Here is an 18438-nt window from a genome sequence, read left to right as displayed (position 1 = left end):
ATAGCATCAATTATGGCCAATCATCATTCCCCCTCGAGGTTTCGCCGTACAATTGAACAAACCCAGTACTTCTGCAGACCCATGGCCAAAAGATCGTCAGCCACGAACACGGCCGAAAACGTTGACATGATATCTTAGCGTGGTGACTGGCCTTGATATATATGGTCTAGCGGAAGGATTCCGGGGTACTAGTGTCTGTGCGACAGGCAACGGCGCATGAACGAGTAAGTGTTCGGCGTTCATCTGAAGAGATGGTCAAACAGCGCACAGGTTGGCGCACCTTCCAGTGGTTGCCATAAAGATCAAGCGGGTAACATTGTAGCAAGGTGAGTGGTATGCGGAATAGATCGACCAGCTGGTTTCCTCGATCACTTGCCAGTGGTACAAAATTTGTGTTCTAAAGGAGGACATAGCTACTTAAAGCAGCATAATAGTGTGTCCACTGGAATCAAATGCTTGCACATCAATTGAGGTTCGTTTTGTCAATGCGAAGATAATGGTCTTGCCGAGCTGAGGTCAAGCGGAATTGAGACGCAAGGACGGAAACGAAGGGGCATGTGAGGCCTGGACCAATGGTAGCGAGTCTTGGCGTGTGTCCGAAATACAGAACTTTCAAAGTCAAAGCGAGATAATCCTGAATGCTCCATGACTCGGTTAACAATTTAGAGTAACACAAGGCTACTCTTGCGGATTTTTCTCGCCACGCGCTGAAGCAATTAGCTTGATACTTTGTGCGCATTGGCCTAGACTAGATGTTTACACCGTATCTCCAGTTTTTCCCATCCTTCCGTCGGCTCGGCACTGGTAGCTTTCATGATTGTTTGTGGGTATCAAATTCAGCGCTTCTTTTTGCCGGATTTCGGTTTTGATTTTGAGCGTCCAGCCCCTTCCGCTCTTTCAAACTTGTTGGCGTGTTCCATGTCAAACTCTGGCTTCTTCTTCCGAAAGAGTAGCATGGCAACCTTGGCGTCCTCGATGCTAGAATGGTGCCCGGTCTGAATCTCAAGATTGAGAAGTTCTTTCGCCAGTACCCGCAATGCCGGTTTTGGCCCATGTCCGTATTGTCTGAAGCCGGAAAACCGAGCAGTGTCTCGTATGTGCGTTATTGGATGAGTAAGCATCAACACTGCAAGATCGTGGCGTATATCGTGTCCCACAAGAATGCGGCCTTTGATTAAATCCGCGATTTCTTGCTGGACTGCGTCGAAGTCGCGGGCCGTCGCCATGTGTTTTGGCGTTATGCCGGTTATTTTCGTTCTCCAGTCTGTGACGCGCTCCCTTGGACGCACAAAGGAATCGTAGACTTGTCGTCCATTGAAATCCACCAAGCTGACACGAGCGAGGACGGAATCGTGGCCATCGGGTCCAACACCGACCATCTCGCAGTCCATTGCGACGTACTTTCCAATCTCCACACCAGGAGCGAGACCCTCGTTAACGCGAGGTTTTTCTGAGACCACTAGAGCATTGCGTTTGATGCCCAGTCCGTATGCCTCAGCTAAGGACTCGGCTGAGATGTCGTAATCTTTTGCCCATAACGCCAGTGAAGGATTTACCGTCGATGAGGATCCTTTCGCGACAGCTGACGATTGAGATACGCCCATGGCACCTCCCCGCGGCTTGCTGTCACTACGGGATGTTTGATGTGGATTGGCGTGTGAAGGAGCTTTCGCTTTCTCAGACTTTTGACGCTTAGACTGAGTTGGAGCAGGAGTGTCGGCCTTCCTCTTGGTAGATGGGTTGGCTGTTGTGGATGATTCCGTTTTGATTGTAGCCTGCAGCCTTTTCCAGTTTGATGAAAGTCCTTCCGCCATCTTGCAGAAATTTCCAATATCTCCGAGCTATTGATTCGCAGTCATCGCCAGATCCTCAGCCGTTATGAAGATGCAATGGTTGCTGGATTGATTGTGAACATGGTGGCGATGATCAGTGACCTTTGAGATTTTTAATGGAGACAATGGCAGCTAAAGTCCTCGCGCCACTAATCTGCACGCAGCCTCGTTAATTGCATATTTCTGCATACTGCTCCGTACTTGTTCCCCGAATCAAGGTCCTGAAGATTGATTCTCGCCTGGGCGCAACAATCTGCTTATAGCATTTCGGATAGCATTTTCTATATTCTCACTAGATTCTGTTGTCAAGAATTGTAATTCTTATAGATCTTACGGCGAATTATTTGGGGGGGGGGGGGGGGGGGGGGGGGATAAAGGACCGCAATTGTCAGGTCCGAGCTGTGGAATATGATCGAAATTCAGGAATTTTGGTCTTTCCTAACCTAACTGGATGCTAGAGGCGTGAGGGTGAGTGCAAACGGCATTGTATCACAGCCGTGTCGCAGAATGTGTTGTAACATTATCTCTCAAACGTTGTTTTACAATTTTTGTCAATCCATCACAAACCCAAGGATGCGTGGTCGTCAAGCTGTACACATCTGTTAATTCTTGTGAACGAAGTCTCGGACCATGGTTGCATGTAAGGTCTCTAATATCGTTCATCAAATGCACTCTTTAATCGTGAGTATTCATCATATCCAAACACCTGCTCTAAAGTTTTCCTAATGCCAACATATCTGATATTTCATGGAACAAAGAACTAATGCTTGCCGTAGTTCTCGTTGACCAACACGTATCTGTATCGGGCCTTACCGTCCGTCATGTCAACAATAGCTTGATTGGCATCCTTTAAATTTCGCTTTTGTACCCAAGGCTTGACCTTCTTGTCGACAGCAAGCTGGAGCATTTCCTTTATCTCGCTAGGAGCACCGATTGCGCTACCACCAACCTTGATTCCATTGGCAAGAAGGGTGAAGGCATTGATGTTTGGCAGGGCACCACCATCGGGGGCACTATGAATGTTAGTACCTATACTTGTAAAAAATTTCCAGTTTTGATTTCGACTTACCCAACCTGAATGAATGTACCCTTCGTCTTCAGCAACATCAGGTAGCTCTCCAGAGGCATCTTGTCGCTGGAAACGGTGCAGACAATGAGATCGAGAGATCTCCTATTCTTCTTTACCCAGTCCTTATCATCGTCGGTCGCGATGTACTCGTCAGCGCCAAGCTCAAGCACAGAGTCTTTCTTTTCGGCCTTTCTCGAGATACCGACAACCTTGTCGGCACCGAGAGCTTTGGCGAACAAAACACCGAAGTGTCCTAGACCACCAACACCAACGATACCGATCGTCTTCCCAGGTCCACAGCCATTCTGGTGGAGCGGTGAGAACACCGTGATACCACCACAGAGCATGGGTGCTGCGTCCGCAGAATCCAAACCCTCTGGAATGGGAATGACGAAGTGGCCATTTGTACGGTTATAGTCAGCGTAACCACCATACGACTTGCCCTCGTCGTTGGGGTATATCGATCCGTATGTGTTGATCTGCTCATTGGCACAGTGGTTCTCCAAGCCGACTGAGCAGTCATCACAGTCAGGCTTCAAACACGAGCGAGCTTGAGCACCGACACCGACGCGGTCACCCTGCTTCACGTGCTTGACGTTCTTTCCCACACGGACAGCCTTGCCGACGATCTCATGACCGACAACGCAGGCTGGAAGGTGTTAGAACCGTGATCTAATCTACGAAACTCTGTGGTGATCGACTTACGGTACGGTGTCTCTCCCCATCCAGACTTCAACATGTGCAAGTCGCTTCCGCAAATACCGCAGTGCGAAATCTCAATGTCAACGTCGTCCTCAGTCCACTTCTTGGGCTCGTAATCACCCCACTCCATCTTGCCCTTAACGCTTTCGGGTGTCTTGCCGAGCCATCCTTGGAACTTAAGGCTTGCCATTTTGAGATTTAGGTCGGTAGTTAGAGTTTGAAGAATATCGAAGACAATATCAATTGATTTAGCAATACGTGCTCTGGAACTGGCAGCGGAATCATGATCGCAATGCTCTTCGTCTTTATACTATTGTGAGAGCGGCTTTTACGGAATGGACCTATTTGCTGCCTTGTATTGATGACGTCTAATGGAGTGAGTTACCACACGCTAAGAGCATTAGTTGATATTTCAGGATGGGGTTACTGACTGGCTGCTGATCATCAGAAAGTCAAGATAAGGTGCTAACCAGTGGACCACTTCGGCGTTTAATGTTATTTGTAGGCGATAACATAGAATAGAGTTGGCTCTAGCACGTGCTGTGGAGCATGGCATGTCGATTCAGAACCCTCTAGAAAATGGCAAGTCATGAGAGCCAGGATTCGGTTATGATAGCGTTATGGTGGAGATCGCACATATTTGCGACTTAGAAACGCCCGTATGCTGCAACTTGCTTATACCATCCCTCGTGCAGTTTTGTGATCAAGACAATTGAAGAACGGAGGACACAGGGACCAGGCAGACTTTACGCCGCATATATGCTAAATTTCCTTCTTTTCGTTACCACCGGCTTGAGACCCTCGCAGCGCATCACTTTCATGGGCAACAGTTGTTGAGTGGTATTTGGGGTTCGAATAGTAGACTGCGGTCAAATGCTTACATCATCCAATGAAGTGGCCGGTACTGTGACTACGGGGGGTTTTAAGATGTGCATAAGCAGGTTGCGTTAGCGTGCCATAGCTTTGGCTGTCATGCAGTCGCATGCGGACTTACTGTAAGTCCTCTTGTAATGCTGCAGAAAATGCAAGATCGGTTACAAGCACATGCCTCGTCACTGTGAAATGCCAGTTGCAAAGGGTACTCTTAAGTCCGGTTGCTATGTAGGTCATGCACCTAGGAAACCCATCCTCGGGACCCTTCAAGTGTCCGTCTGGCCGTGAAGCTCCACAAAAGTGATTCCGTATTTACATCATAGAGCCCCGGCAAATGCTCGGCCACCAGCGCTATATACTTGGGAAGTATGTGACGGAGATCAATACGGTAGATAACCATGCTTCGTAGGCACCTTTCTCAGATGGCAGACACAAGACTTGGCGCAGCATCCAATTTACTCGGATGCTAGGAGACAAATCGGGCGTGATAGGCGGGCGTCACAAGTGTAGTTTGCAACAGTCACATCCACATACGACCACAGCTTTTAGTAAATTCGACACTTCGTCCTCTCGGCTCTAGATAAATTGAGAAGCAGACCTTTGACAGAATTCTAGCTTAAATAACTAGCTAGACCGTTTAGTAGTCCAGATCTTGCCGAATCAATTGTATCACTGCCGCTTCTGGAGTGTAAGGATAGAATGCACAAAGATAGAAACTGGCGACGAAGTTGGGCTACCTAGATATCAGAAGGCTACATGTTAGCCGCTGCATACCTGAATCCAGGTAGGTAACCAAGTGGGTGTACGCACTGTATAATCGTACAAGCAGGTAGGAGGAGTCTAAAAGGCCGACTCCCGTCATGATAGGCGTTAGGCAGCGCACGGGCCATCTATAAAGTCCATCGCATTGCATCTGCCAACAGGCTTTGTAAGACATAAATGGGGTTATGGCAGTGCTATCATCGGAAATCCTATTCAGAAACCAACTTGATTATCGACAGCAAGCGAATCACTCATGTCTGGTTCCATGGCAGTCGATGGCGTTTTGTTTCATTTTATATTTAAGTCACTCCTGGCTGGTTTGCTCTGATATACACATAGGAGCACGTCAAATCTTACAGATGCCAAATTCAATATCTCAGGTTGGATCAAAACCAACCAATTCTATTCCCAGTGAGAACCCGCTTACCTAAGCTTTGCATCCGATTATTATTCTGGGGCCAGTCCTTCTTTCGCCGAGTCTTGATGGTTTGCGACAGTCGCTCCCGAAGTTTCTCTCGCTCCCGAAGTTTCTCTTGCTCCCGAAGTTTCTCTTGCTCCCGAAGTTTTCTTTCCTCCCGACGTTTCTTTTTCTCTTTCAACTTAAGTCTCTGTAGCTCCCGAAATTCCTTTCGCTGCCGAAGTTTCTCTTGCTCCAGCCATTTCTCGTGCTCCGCCAATCGCAGCGGCAATTTGTTGACTTGCTTCTCGTATGCCTCCTCGAAGTTTCTGTCTTGTTGCTCCCATGGATTCAGGGAGCTCCAAATCTTTTGCAATTTCTCCTGAGTTTCTTTCACAAGGACGGGCGTCGCATGATTACCAGAAACATAAACGCCTAGCTCCTGTTGCCGTACTACTTGTGTCAGGTATTGATCGAATAGGGGCAACCTGGCGCATACATTCTCCTTGCTCGCGTCCTCTCGTCTGAAGCGACTCAAGGTTACTATGAGCGCGCGAGCATTCATGTCGAGAAGGCATGTCTCAGTCATAGCGGCTTGGCGCTGTGCCCTCTCCATGCTTAGTTCTACTATGATACCCTCGGCTGCTTGCGTTAGTGCTATGGGCAATGACATGTATGTTGAATCCCTTAAAGCGCGGTACTCTGGATGGCCCAGAACCTTGCATAGCGGAACCACGTCGCCTCTTGGGCTCTTCGCAGATATAATACCCGCCTCAAGCCAGGTATGTAGGTGGCTGTGAATGTGACTGAGGCCATTTGGTCGTCGTAGCAAAGGCGAGAGTTTATCTGTGAAAACAGTCCATAGCTGCGGCTTGCGGTTTTTGTGGCTTCTTCCGGTGGTTTTGCCGCTGAACTGGGAAGCCAGCTGGTCACGTTTAAATTTCGCAAAATGGCCAGCCCTCACTTGCAATACAGCGACAAGAACACCCTTCAACAAGCGCGTACCTCTAGCAATATACGCAATTTTGTTTTCGGTGGATTTTGCGCTTGGCAAGCCCACCGCTCTGTAGGGAAACATGCGAGCGGTTTTGACGTACCGCTTGAAGGTACGCAGAATGGTTGACAAGTCGATAATAACACGACCGACTGACGAGTGTCCAAATTGCAAAAAGCGATCCATATGGGGTATAGGTTGATGCTTCACATAGAGTATCTTGCGTCTCCGGTGTTCAGCTGCCTGTATCTCGCTTGTCTCACCATTCCCCACATTGATAAAATGATGTTTGCTAGCATTGCTTGCCAGAGCAAGCCGCTTCGGCGAGATGGGCGGCTTTGATGGATGACTTCTCTGAAATCTCCTCTGGAGTTGTCGTCTCGCGACTGTGCTCGAAGACATTGCGAGAATGTGTAAGGAGTGAAATAGCCGATTGCGACATGACACCGAATCTACGTTTGCATAGTGGTATATACGCACGAGGTTAAATCTTGCGGGGGATCGTAGCTGGCACCCCAATGAGCATTGCGAGCAGTTGTTTCCAGAACTCTACGGTTATGTTCGTGAAAAGGCGATGGCGAGTTTGGAAAGATTCTGTCGCGTCGGACGTTGGCGCTAAGGTTAGACCGACCTTAGACCAATTCACGTCTTGGGAATCGGGATCCCCACACTGGCGGGGTGCTACTGCAAGTACGCAGCCCAGTTAACGTTCGCCCTGTCGTCTGGACGGGACTCCCTAAGGTTAGGTTAGGTAATAGTGGTGGCTGTTAGTTAAGTCCCTTGTGAGGGTGCGTTGGGATTTTGGCACGTTCAGACGAGACTAAACTACAGATTACCGCAACATACTTATTGCAATGTCGATTAGACACATTCCACCAGGTTTACGCTGGAGACCCGACGTCATTACGCTTTTCCCTTTCTGCTTGTATTGTTATTCTTATGTTATTTTTATATTCAAATCTTTTATTTATGTTTAACTTACCACAAAGGAATATGATGTCGACGAGAGCAGATCGAACTCAGTATCAGCCTGATCAACTACTGTAAGTGGAACCCCCCCCCCCCCCCCCCCCCCCCCAAAACCATCACAGCATGCCCATCTTCTGCACAACGATATTCTCTTGTGTGGACTTTAGAATTCTATATACTACTAGACAGTACCTATACTGTCATTTCACGCCTAGAGCGTTATACTTGCGATCCCACGCTCATGCGAGCACCGCATTTGCTATCCTGTGCTCGAGTAGATTTAGGCTCTTCCTTTCAGTGCATCAGACCTATCCTTCACCAAAACAGTGTTCTATACCAACTGTAGAAACTGTCATAGATGAGCATTACGCAGGTGTGTGGAAATTTCCCGTCGGTCCGGGATGAGATGACCAGAGGTTCGCATTGACAGGCGACCCAAACTTGGTCGGCAGCGATCGAATCTTGCGTGGGCGCGGCTCCTGAGAATGTCCGGAAGCACTACCACGCTTTCTCTTGCCACCTTCATGCTCCGCGCTAAGACCGATGCCCTCATCAACTTGAAGCATAGCAAGGCGGTTCAGACCTTCAGCAGCATCATACTGGGGAGTCTTGTCCTCAAATTCTCCGCGCCGCTCTGCTATTTTGTCGTGTACTTGCTCAGGGGTCGGATGCATCGTCTGTATCCATTTTCGGATATCCGCTGGCACAATCTTATCATCCGGAATGTTATCGTAACGTCGATATTTCTCAAGCTCTGCTGTGCGCCTCTTTCTTTCCACTTCTGCATCGTCGACCGGAGTTGGCTCTGGCCAGGCAGGTCCTTCGACAAGATTTCCGATTACCAGGTGCGAGTAATCCTGCTTGAGCCACGCGGAAAGTGCTGCATCTTTGATCTCGGCGCCTGCCCATATCCTCGGGATCTCGTGCGCATAGAACGATTGACCATGAAGCATGATCACTGGTAGAAGAAAATAATAAACATTAGCGAATGATGCCTCTGGCAACACAGACTATGTAGCCGTCAGCCATGGTGCGCTTACTGGTGACATTGTAGACCAGCCCGTCGAAAACCACCCAAGCTTGCCTGAAGCCGTCAGAATCATTATGCTTCTTCACTTCGCCACGCGGAATATCTGGAAGGTCCCGCTTCTCGGGGACCTTTCCTACAATACGATCTTTCTGCCTATACAGACGTTCTAAAGCATCTCCCTCGTCATCGTATGTTTCGATAGCCTTCGAAGCATCTGTTCCTCCAAGCTTGTTAACGTTCGCATATATCCAATGATCGGCCTCATCTTTGGACTGGTCTGGAGCCAGACCAGAAAAGTCAAACACCCAGTTGTGGATGACAACTTGATGTTTCTCAACTGTGTCGGGAGCAATATCAGGTACTAGACGACCAACACGCAGATGCTCGTAATGTTCCATTATACCCAAGTCATGCCAGTCGGTAAAGTCTGTCGCCTCTCTTCCGAGGTATTTGGTAATAATTTCACGACCGCCAGGGTGCAGGTCGATGTAGTCTTACTATATGTCAGATGTTACTTGCCTCTTACGACGTGTGATTTAGAGACCAACCTTTCAGATTGTAAACGTAGCCTCCAATACTGGTATAACAGCCGCACAAGGGATTGTCTGATTGCCTCAGACTGTCCTTAGTGAAAGTGCGAAGGGTGGGCAGGAACTTCACGGGACGTTTCTGCACGAAGGCACACCTATACGGGTTCAACTTCTCCATCATCCTGGCGTTGTTCGTTAGGTCCATATTTGCTTTATATTTTGATGGCTGAGCGAGATGACGAAGTGTATCGAGATCCCTTTTCGAAGCATCGAAATCTGCCCGAAACAGTCAGCTCGTGATCGATATATTTCAACGTACTCGCTAGAGCTGTCGAGCAGTACTTTTAGGCAAGAAATATGTCATGATCCTTCGAGCAGACTACAACTTGAACAAGCAGCATTTTGTGAACTTACTTGTCAGATTGTAGACAGTATCGCCTATTGTGACCCAGAACGGCATGCCATCCTCCCCATCATATTCCGCAATCTCCTCTTGTCGCCTAGGCATCAAGAGTTTGCCAAGAGGATGGATGTAGCTACCGAGTGCTGCACGAATCGCTTCAGCGTCTTGACTTACTCTTGACCCTAACAGGTCATGGAACGCGGGATCACGCTGTACCAGTGATTGTAACCATGGCTTTACCGTGCTGGTGTATTTGTTTCCGTTCGTTCTCAATGAAGCGCCATACACTCCCACATGGAGCAACATCGCTCGGATGTCCTGGCCTGTTCTGTATCCGCGCCTGTGACAAGAATCTACAGAACTCGTTAGAAAAGATACCAATCCAGAAAGCGTGTATGTTCCAGCAACCCACCTGTTATGTCATACACATCAAACCCAGAGTTGCCATCTGGTTCAACAACCCACGTGGATGGACCTGAATGAAGGCGATTACCAACATCGCCAATTGTATAGTATTTGATATGGGGTGTTCCCTCCATTACAGGCATTACTTTCCTTCTCTTCGTTGCGGATTTGCTGGCAGGTGTTCTCCTCTTATAATACGGACCTGATGGAGGGTCGGTAGGTTCTGGAAACACACCACTCCTGTAGAAGTCACGCGTCGCTATGTTTGTTGGACTTGCCGGAGGGTTGACCAAACGTTCTTCGGGTTGGAGGGAGCCTTGTACATGCTGCATCCAATTCCGATCGTTATCATAGTACGGTACTTGAAAGTCGAAGTCGATCCATTGATTGGGTGCGTAATTTGAGATGTCTTTCCTTTTATTAAGGACAGCTAGTAATGTGTTTGACAGACAAAGAATAGCTTCTTCCCAAGCCTTAGGCATGGGGTGTAAATTCAGTTCCGCATCCCACTATAGCATAGATATTAGTAGTTGCTCCTTCAAGCTGGTTCGAAGGTTTTTCAAGAGTGCTGTGACATGTAGTGGATGGAATCGGACAGCACCTACTATTTGTTTCCATTTCTTCCATTCTTGTATTGAGTTTTGCCAGTTGCTCTTTTCTATCGTGATTTCTCTGAAGCAGATTGTGGGATAAATAGTAGCAGGATCGAGCACATCTACCTTCGCATCGGTTTGCCTGGGGTTGAACATCGGATCCTTGACACCCTCAGTTTGGTGAGCATCACAATCTGTCGTATCTAACCAAATTGGTCGCCCCCTCCCCCCTCTTCCCCAACTGCGATCTGGATACAGTCGCAAGCCATTACGTAGAGGGATGACTGTAACATGGTCCATTGCCATTTTTGGAATTGTTGTTTGCATCAGATGTCCAAGCGAGATGAATATCCATGGAAGGGGATAGTGGATTCCTTGTTGGAGTGTTGTTAGATAGAATGTCTCGAGGCTGACAAATTGCCTTGCCAGATCAACACATCTGGGGAGGTCTCTTTTGTTATGTGCCTCAACAAAACACTCTAAAATTATTCGACATAGCACAGAGCTCCAAGGAGTCACAGCCCATGCTTCGTACTCCTCTTGATACCAAAGTCGAAATTCATCCCATGTCCGCCTTCGGTGCTGCCACTCCCGATGTAAGTGTTCCCACGTGCTACTATACCAGTCAAGGGCAGGAAGTCGCATGCGTTTGGCAGGAAAGTCTTTCCCCCCGAACGAATGCCACGTGTGAGACTGCTCAGCTCGGAAGATTCTTGGCGCTCGGATCGCTTGGCTGCCACCGTTGAAGTCTGGCACTACATGGTCCCAGAAGAAATTGGTAGCAAAGGCCGAACTCCAGGTTGTTGGAATGAGAAAAACATTTGAATAGAGCTCTGGGATTCCAAGCAACTCCGTAGGTAAATCGCTTTGGCTGGTCCAATAGCGACTGGGCCATTCGGCCATTGTCAAAGTCAAGGTTCTGCCGTTAAACCTGTATACACCAGCATCGTCCGCGTTGATATCCATTAAACCTCCGACACAGTGATTCTCGAAAGATTGACCTAACTCTTTCACTATCTCCGGGTACATGTACTTCATAGTCATCAGAAACATGTAAACAATAAGTCCTTGCGCCAACTTACCGGTTCTAATACCTTTTGGCCGAATTCTGCCATAGCCCGTCCATTCCAAAGAGCATGCTGTTACTCGAAATTAGTTCGGACGGTAGGTTGAGAACTTTTAGAATATACAGGCCTACAATTAGCTCATGTAGTATCTGTTCGAACTGTAAGTAAATATGACATGCTCATCACGTGGGTAACTTACCGTAGCTGCCAAAGCTACCTGCACATTTGATTTTTCCGAGATGGACAGTCTGCCTGAACACAATGCACGAAGATAGCCAACTGATACCGCGCTCATGGTAACAGGATAGTGGTCATGGCCACCTCTATGCGTTTTCAACCACCAAGCATAAGTAGCGCCAAACCCCATGACTTTTCTATCTTCATCAAAAAAGCCCCATAGATGGTAAGCGAGGTATCTCTCAAGCTGTTCGGTGAGCTTTTCTGTGGTCTGACACATATTCGAGTCTGTTTTCTGCTCGAGGATCCAAGGGTCGAAACAGGAATCTTGCTTGTGTAAGTTTTTAATATGCGCGTCACGGTTGCGCCAAAACTCAACAGGCTGAAATAGTAGCGCATCGAGCCTATTATTATTTTAAGGGGAAAGGGGTGAGCGCTGGTCTCTACGTTCCTGCGAGGAGTACAAAGGAGATGCGGGGGTTGACAAACCAAGTACTTCTATCCTTCAGCAGCTGCAGTAGAATTCTGTTTGCAATTTCAATCGACACACCAAGGGCCCTCCAAATAACGTCATTGTCTACAGTCCACCAGTTGTTCCAGTGTTGTCCCAATCCGGGAGAGGGTTCAACGATATCCGCTGTGCAATCCAATTTCATATCGAGCCACCTGTTTCTGCTGAAGCAATCTAACCACGTCGACTCGTCTATATCGATTCTTGCTTTATGATATTTCTCCCAGCCAGCATCTGCATCGTTTCGAGGGATCCGGTCGTTTTCCAAGTACGGTTCAGGCCGAGTTTGAAGGACAGGTACTTGCCATGTCCGCACTCCATGTGTCAAGTTAACTTGTAGTTCTTCCGATACAAATAATCGGTCTAGCCACGCGTTATCTGGTTGGGGCAATTGCATTCCGTAAGGCCCAGATCTAACGTCGGCCATCTGACTTGGCCATAACTCGGGATCCATCGGCCGTAGGAAGGAATGTAGGGAGCCGCCCCATATGCTCCAGTAAGGAATAGCAGAAGGCCAGAACTCACGAGCCCATGGCGATCGTTGGAGGGGAATTTGCTTCTGGTTTCGCCGCCATGGTGCAGTCTGCTTACGTCGACGCCAAGGAAACATGGCTATGTCTGACTTCGTCCGCGAGGGAGAAAATCCAACTTCAGCACAACAAGAAAAGAAAGGGAGCGTTGGGAAAGGAAAATAATTTCCTCCTTGGAGGTTCTCGCTTTTAGCTTGGATCAGATGTAAACAGAACCAAAAGACTACCCAGAGGAATGTTGATTTCCCAGAATGGAAGTGAATGGAATGCTTCAATACGACCTAAAGCCAAACGCATTCATCCAAGCTTGAGCCCATATCCGGCCTCTTATTTCATGCGGTAGAAGCACCGCGTTCTGGAGGAGAGACATCTTGCATAATAATCCAAAAACGAAAAGAAAAAAAGAAGAAGATGCTCAAAAAGGCATAAAGGCTAAGCTGGGGATTGAACCCAGCGTACGGAAAATCTCAAAGATATTTTACCTAGGGAGCTACCTCAAAGAACAGCTACGGCTTTTACTGCTACGCCATTCCGCCCATTTGGACTTCAGTACGACGCTGAAAGGATGTCGAGTTCTTTCCCTCTAAATAGTTAACCTCAAGACCTCCGACTAAAACAAATGCGCAAGTTCATCCTACATTCAATCATGGAAGGCCTTCACATGGTCTTATTGAAAATCACTACAATGGAATCAGCAGGAACCGGATTTTAAACAAAATTAATTTCTAGATATGTGCTTGTTGCCTGTTTCGGTCAAGCAATACAAAGGTTGGGTTTGCGCCTGTTCTGTAACGTGGTGCAGTAATGGGATGACACCACGATAAGCTTCGACTAAATCATAAATGAAACGAACAACCTGGGAATTTTGAGCACCATGGCAACAGCAATTGTAGTGATAGAAATCGAGAAAGAGCAACCCCTGTGGCACGACCGAAAGTCGTCTACAAAGTTTAAGTCGCCAGAACGAGCCCAATAAGCAGGTAATAATAATACATACTGGAGTGGTTGGCGGTTGCGTTACCTTTTGAGCTGAGAGTCTTGAATGTGATGCTTAGAACATCTGGGTCGCACAGCACTGTGGGTGTGCAACGACAAAACCACTTCCTCAAGCTAGGCACCCTGAAGAACCCTCAATTACCGCTCACTACATACCTCAACTCAGGTAACCTTGGCTATATGTATGATACGAACACACATGTATGCGGGTCATCTAAAGTAATATTACTGCAGTTTCGAAGATGGGACGTGAGCTAAGCCCTTGCATGACAATCAATAGGCGCTACTGCACAGTATACTGTAACTACATAACCTAAGGTTAGGTTAGTATGCTCCAAAATGAAGGTTGGTACCACTCTAAGGTTAGTGCTCAGCCTTGAGGTACGACCAACTACATCGCCCCGCCTTCAACACGACAAACACCCTGCCAGACATTGTGTCAGCGAAACGTCAGCCCGAATAAATCTTGATCCTCGTCTCACGCAGCCTGAATCTTCCTCAAGATGCCTCCTGTGGTAGCATCGGACATCCCATCTTTGAGCCTGCTCTACAAGCTGAAGAAGCTCCTCCCAGCTGCAACGCCGCCAGTTGAAGGCGCCACTCCTGCCCATAACGACCGTGTCGCGCTGATTAGAGGCGATATCACAGTACTGGCCGTTGACGCCATTGTCAACGCCGCAAACAGCTCCCTCCTTGGTGGCGGCGGGGTCGATGGCGCCATTCACCGTGCTGCTGGTCCCCAACTCGTCGCCGAGTGCCGCACGCTCAATGGATGTGTGACTGGCTCGGCCAAGATCACCGATGCCTATAATCTGCCCTGTAGGAAAGTCATCCATGCGGTGGGCCCCATATTTGACGACCTCCGACCCGAAAAGAGCCACTCCGAGTTGCAAGGGTGCTACAGATCAAGCTTACAGTTGGCTGTTCAGCACGGTCTAAAGACGATCGCTTTCAGTGCCATTAGCACAGGGATCTACGGCTACCCCAGTCTCGACGCGTCCATAGCTGCTTGCGAAACCGTCCAAAAATTCCTAGATGGCGACGATGGCAAGAAACTTGACAAAGTGGTCTTCGTTACCTTTGAGGACAAGGACGTCCGCTCGTACAACTCCACGCTGCCGTGAGCTCACCCAAATAATTATCACCCCAACCCGTCCATGCAGCTGAGTCTAACCACATCCTTTTTTCCAGTCGCTACTTTCCGCTTAGCACAGCCGCCTCCTCTGAGCAGAACAAGGCCGTACAAGAGCAGAAAGCTGAGGCTGAAGCAACAGCTAGTCAGTTGCCTGACGTGCCCAAAACCGATCCGGCGGACCGCGAACATACTTACAAGAAGCAGAAGCAGAATAAATGAAGAACAAACTCTTCTTCAATAATCACGAGCGATGACGTCAGAGCAAGGCGTTAAAGGCGAACTCAAGGCATCAGGCGTAGCTTTGATACATCAACGTTGGAATTCGCCTGTCATTAGGCATAAGTATTGCATTGTCATAATTGAGACAAGGCTTTTTAATTTAAGGTGGCATATTATTATTGTTCTACTGTAAAATCGTCTTTCAAGGTAAGCAGCTCGTAGGCTTTTCATGGCAGCCTATAAGCTCGTAGGCATGACTGTGCCTTGTACCAACCTTGATAATCACGTACCCTTAGCCATATCAAGAGAATACGTCTTGCTAATCATTCTCCAAATATCACAATATTTGTCCCATATATCTGAAATGTCTCAAATTGCCTTCCTTGGGGCCAGGCTGCAAGGTGGCTCTAGCTAGGATAATACTAGCATATACTTTTCTGATATAAGAAGAGCTTGGCCCACCTTTTTTGCACACGCCCATGTATAAATTTCGCCGGTCTCCATTTCTGGACCTATCATAAAAAGTCCTGCCTATACCAGTCGCTAATTTGCCATTGAGTTATCTCTGGCTACACTTTCCGTAATATGGCTAATGCGGAAGATACTCAGTTTCTTCTTTCGGATACCATGGTGCATTTAACAGAATGCGCTGAGACCAGCCATCTCAGTCCGGATCAGCTGCGCCAGCAACGCCTAAAGTACTTTTGTTGCGCCGATACAGTCGCAATCTCTTATCCTCAGAGACGATGGATACACAAAGCATACACATCACTCCGTTCGGTACCACAAATGAAGCCCATTGTGTACCAGCTACGGAGGAGAGCGGCTAACTGGTGGCGCCTATCAAGTGGCATCTTTGTTAGCAAATACCAAGAGTCGACAACTAAACCCCAAAGTCACGATTCTTCTAAGACTATCATGTCTGACACTACGACTAGCACACCCCTCATGTGTACCTTCAGACATGCTCACTCTCCACTTGAATGGACATTTGGAGGGTTCCAGGTTACTGAGTTGGACGTCAACAATGACGGGGTTGTTCAAATGGATGAACTTCTTGCATATTACGAGAACATACCGTTGTCTTCAAGCCAATCTACTAAAAAAGACATTACACCAAGTAAGGCTCTGGGACCAGAGAACCAAATGCGAAGCGAAACAACATAACCAACTGTTATGGCGGACATTGAAACGGATTCGGATGCAAGCGATATAGAAGACGAACCAATGAAGGCTCAGCAACGCACCATCGAGTGTATTTACTGCTTGGAATATGAGTCATAACGTTAGTTGATACGTGCTAGACGTGCTGGTGTCATTGCGAAATCATGCCTACAATATCACAAGGTCGACAGATCACAGCAATACCGAGTAAAGAAGGCCGCTAAGGAAGCTGAGGCAGAGAGCAAGGTCAAGCAGCCCGGCGAAGAAGCAGTTTGTCCATGGATCGACGATGACTTTCCTATCCAAGAGTTCTATCCCTCTAGCAACCTCATGTTTGATATATCTGCAGATATCCTTTTGATGCATTGTAACAATTTTTGTTTTCAAGATCGGGGAGCGGAGCAGAAAGGCGGGCATGAGGAAAAGCCGTGACTGTCAACAATACAAATTCCTGGAATAGTTCCCTAGATATTATACGTCAATCTCCATAACGAGGGTAACGTAGTGCTAAGGCGATGACCACACGGAGATCAACAAAAGTTGAAATGCTCTTCGATTACAGAAAATACGGCCATGAAAAGCCCGAAAAACATTTCTTACACCAGGAAAAATACCTAAACCCGTGCAATGATTGCGCTGCATCAAAAGATATGGAGAAACGGGGTATTTGGTGATATCAATAATGAGCCTGACTTCGATGAGATGTTCGACAACGAGAATCAAGCTGTCGCTTCAGGGCCTGCTGACGGCTGTTTCAAGAAAGATTCCACTGCAACAAGCCATAAAAGGCAATACTTCTCCTACAACAATGCCTTTGTCCATGCCAAGAACATTAATATTTCCAAGGCTCCTGAATTCGACACTGGTCATTTGGTGTGGCCTATCTTATCGTTATCATGCATATGGCAAGCCGTAACCAAGATATGGACATCGGGTATTTAAACGATAAGAACAGCGAGCTTTCAATTCGTGGTGGTACTGAAGGCTTTCCATCTGCTCAGATGATAAGCAGACTCCTAACTTTGTTCCAAACCATATAGTCCCACCATACCTGTTTCCCAAGCCGACGTCGTGTTTGGCCGTGAGTATTTTGCTAGTGACGAGTTTGGCTGCGGTGGGAATATTTCTCAATGATCTTTGACGCATACAAGTAGTTTCAGGTTGGTTTGGACACGGACTTATGGCGTGAATTCCAGAGCAGATGTCTGTGGGTTTTGCTTTGTCAGTTGGATATCTCATAGGAAATAAATGAAATGGTACACAGCACGATATCTTTGAACCAAGACTCCTCTCAATATCTCCAATGTATTCTTTTCTTTTCTCTTTCTTCATGTAATTCGCATTTAGCATGTCCTCCATCCTCACACATACATACTCTCAATACGATCATTGTCAATAGTATAGCAATATAATCCCCTGTGAATATTTTCCATCCAGGCGACATCCACCATATCAATACTTCATTTACACATGATAGATCCATATTATTAGGTGTCTCGCCCAAATGATCCTCGTTGAGGAGTGAAATGTAGCCGATGCCGCTTTCTGTTGTCCTTATTCGCACAAATACAATCCTCACACTGCATTGCGCCATCTGCTCTTTCTAGTTTGCAAGGGCATGTGCACATACACCCTCGGTAGGTCGGATGAGTCTTTCCACGAATGTCGGCGTTTGAGCATGGTTGGCACAGCCCACTTGTGTCGTCTTCCATCGCCCATGCGGAACATAAGTGGTGTGGACAAGCGCAGTTCTTGACCATGGTTGTCGGTAGCACTTCGTGTTTCAATGGTCTTCAATATTCTAGAAATGTCGTCGTGCAATAGATAGGTGTTTATTTAAAGCTTCAGTTTTCGCAATTCTCGTCCATCAGGAGCAATCGTTAGCACACAGTTTTGTATTATGATCAATCTAGTAATTTGTACAAAGAAACTCCGCAATAAGCTAACAGCGTTAATAACAAGGACTTTTCAAAGAAACCATGAGCTGTCTTGTACAGAAAACGCCATTGTCTTGATATTCCACACGTAACTCCCTTTACTACACAGGGAGTAATCTGACACTTAATACAGCTACTATTGT

At 47.4% G+C, this 18438-nt stretch overlaps 6 protein-coding genes across 6 annotated transcripts; 2 read left to right on the top strand and 4 right to left on the bottom strand.

The window, feature by feature from the left end:
• Positions 1-836: 836 nt before the first annotated feature.
• Positions 837-1814, bottom strand: BKA67DRAFT_530935 (ribonuclease H-like domain-containing protein; the record flags this gene model as incomplete). The annotated part of the gene is made up of 1 exon (XM_046099313.1): positions 837-1814. The coding sequence occupies one exon, from the start codon at positions 1812-1814 to the stop codon at positions 837-839; it is 978 nt and encodes a 325-aa protein (XP_045964982.1).
• A 386-nt stretch (positions 1815-2200) lies between these two features.
• Positions 2201-4053, bottom strand: BKA67DRAFT_549380 (zinc-binding dehydrogenase). The gene is made up of 3 exons (XM_046101579.1): positions 3607-4053; positions 2902-3550; positions 2201-2845 (listed from the first exon to the last, which is right to left on the bottom strand). The coding sequence occupies exons 1-3, from the start codon at positions 3791-3793 to the stop codon at positions 2593-2595; spliced, it is 1089 nt and encodes a 362-aa protein (XP_045964981.1). The 5' UTR covers positions 3794-4053; the 3' UTR covers positions 2201-2592.
• A 1417-nt stretch (positions 4054-5470) lies between these two features.
• BKA67DRAFT_549379 (uncharacterized protein) lies at positions 5471-7239 on the bottom strand. The gene has a single exon (XM_046101578.1). The coding sequence runs from the start codon at positions 7029-7031 to the stop codon at positions 5625-5627; it is 1407 nt and encodes a 468-aa protein (XP_045964980.1). The 5' UTR covers positions 7032-7239; the 3' UTR covers positions 5471-5624.
• Positions 7240-7899: 660 nt separating this feature from the next.
• BKA67DRAFT_641888 (uncharacterized protein) lies at positions 7900-12924 on the bottom strand (the record flags this gene model as incomplete). The annotated part of the gene is made up of 10 exons (XM_046105787.1): positions 7900-8556; positions 8639-9121; positions 9177-9434; positions 9573-9914; positions 9974-10475; positions 10572-11591; positions 11642-11698; positions 11758-11775; positions 11826-12207; positions 12293-12924. 10 exons carry the CDS (start codon positions 12922-12924, stop codon positions 7964-7966), a joined length of 4287 nt encoding a protein of 1428 aa, XP_045964979.1. The 3' UTR covers positions 7900-7963.
• A 1419-nt stretch (positions 12925-14343) lies between these two features.
• On the top strand, positions 14344-15194 carry BKA67DRAFT_654000 (uncharacterized protein; the record flags this gene model as incomplete). The annotated part of the gene is made up of 2 exons (XM_046106484.1): positions 14344-14960; positions 15032-15194. The coding sequence occupies 2 exons, from the start codon at positions 14344-14346 to the stop codon at positions 15192-15194; spliced, it is 780 nt and encodes a 259-aa protein (XP_045964978.1).
• A 585-nt stretch (positions 15195-15779) lies between these two features.
• Positions 15780-16361, top strand: BKA67DRAFT_530930 (uncharacterized protein; the record flags this gene model as incomplete). The annotated part of the gene is made up of 1 exon (XM_046099312.1): positions 15780-16361. The coding sequence occupies one exon, from the start codon at positions 15780-15782 to the stop codon at positions 16359-16361; it is 582 nt and encodes a 193-aa protein (XP_045964977.1).
• Positions 16362-18438: the final 2077 nt, after the last annotated feature.

This window comes from Truncatella angustata (genome assembly GCF_020726525.1).
Source record: "Truncatella angustata strain MPI-SDFR-AT-0073 chromosome Unknown BKA67scaffold_1, whole genome shotgun sequence".
Lineage (NCBI taxonomy): Eukaryota > Fungi > Ascomycota > Sordariomycetes > Amphisphaeriales > Sporocadaceae > Truncatella > Truncatella angustata.
Note: the sequence above shows the minus strand (reverse complement) of the source record. Positions and strands in the feature narration are given on the sequence as shown.

What these genes read in the sequence shown, in the direction of transcription:
- BKA67DRAFT_549379 (XM_046101578.1), bottom strand. Translation starts at nt 7,031, where the DNA reads ATGTCTTCGAGCACAGTCGCGAGACGACAACTCCAGAGGAGATTTCAG.
- BKA67DRAFT_549380 (XM_046101579.1), bottom strand. Translation starts at nt 3,793, where the DNA reads ATGGCAAGCCTTAAGTTCCAAGGATGGCTCGGCAAGACACCCGAAAGC. An exon ending in ATGGGGAGAGACACCGTACC is followed by an intron (nt 3,551 to 3,606) that starts GTAAGTCGATCA and finishes AACACCTTCCAG; the next exon opens with CCTGCGTTGTCGGTCATGAG. An exon ending in GGTACATTCATTCAGGTTGG is followed by an intron (nt 2,846 to 2,901) that starts GTAAGTCGAAAT and finishes TAACATTCATAG; the next exon opens with TGCCCCCGATGGTGGTGCCC.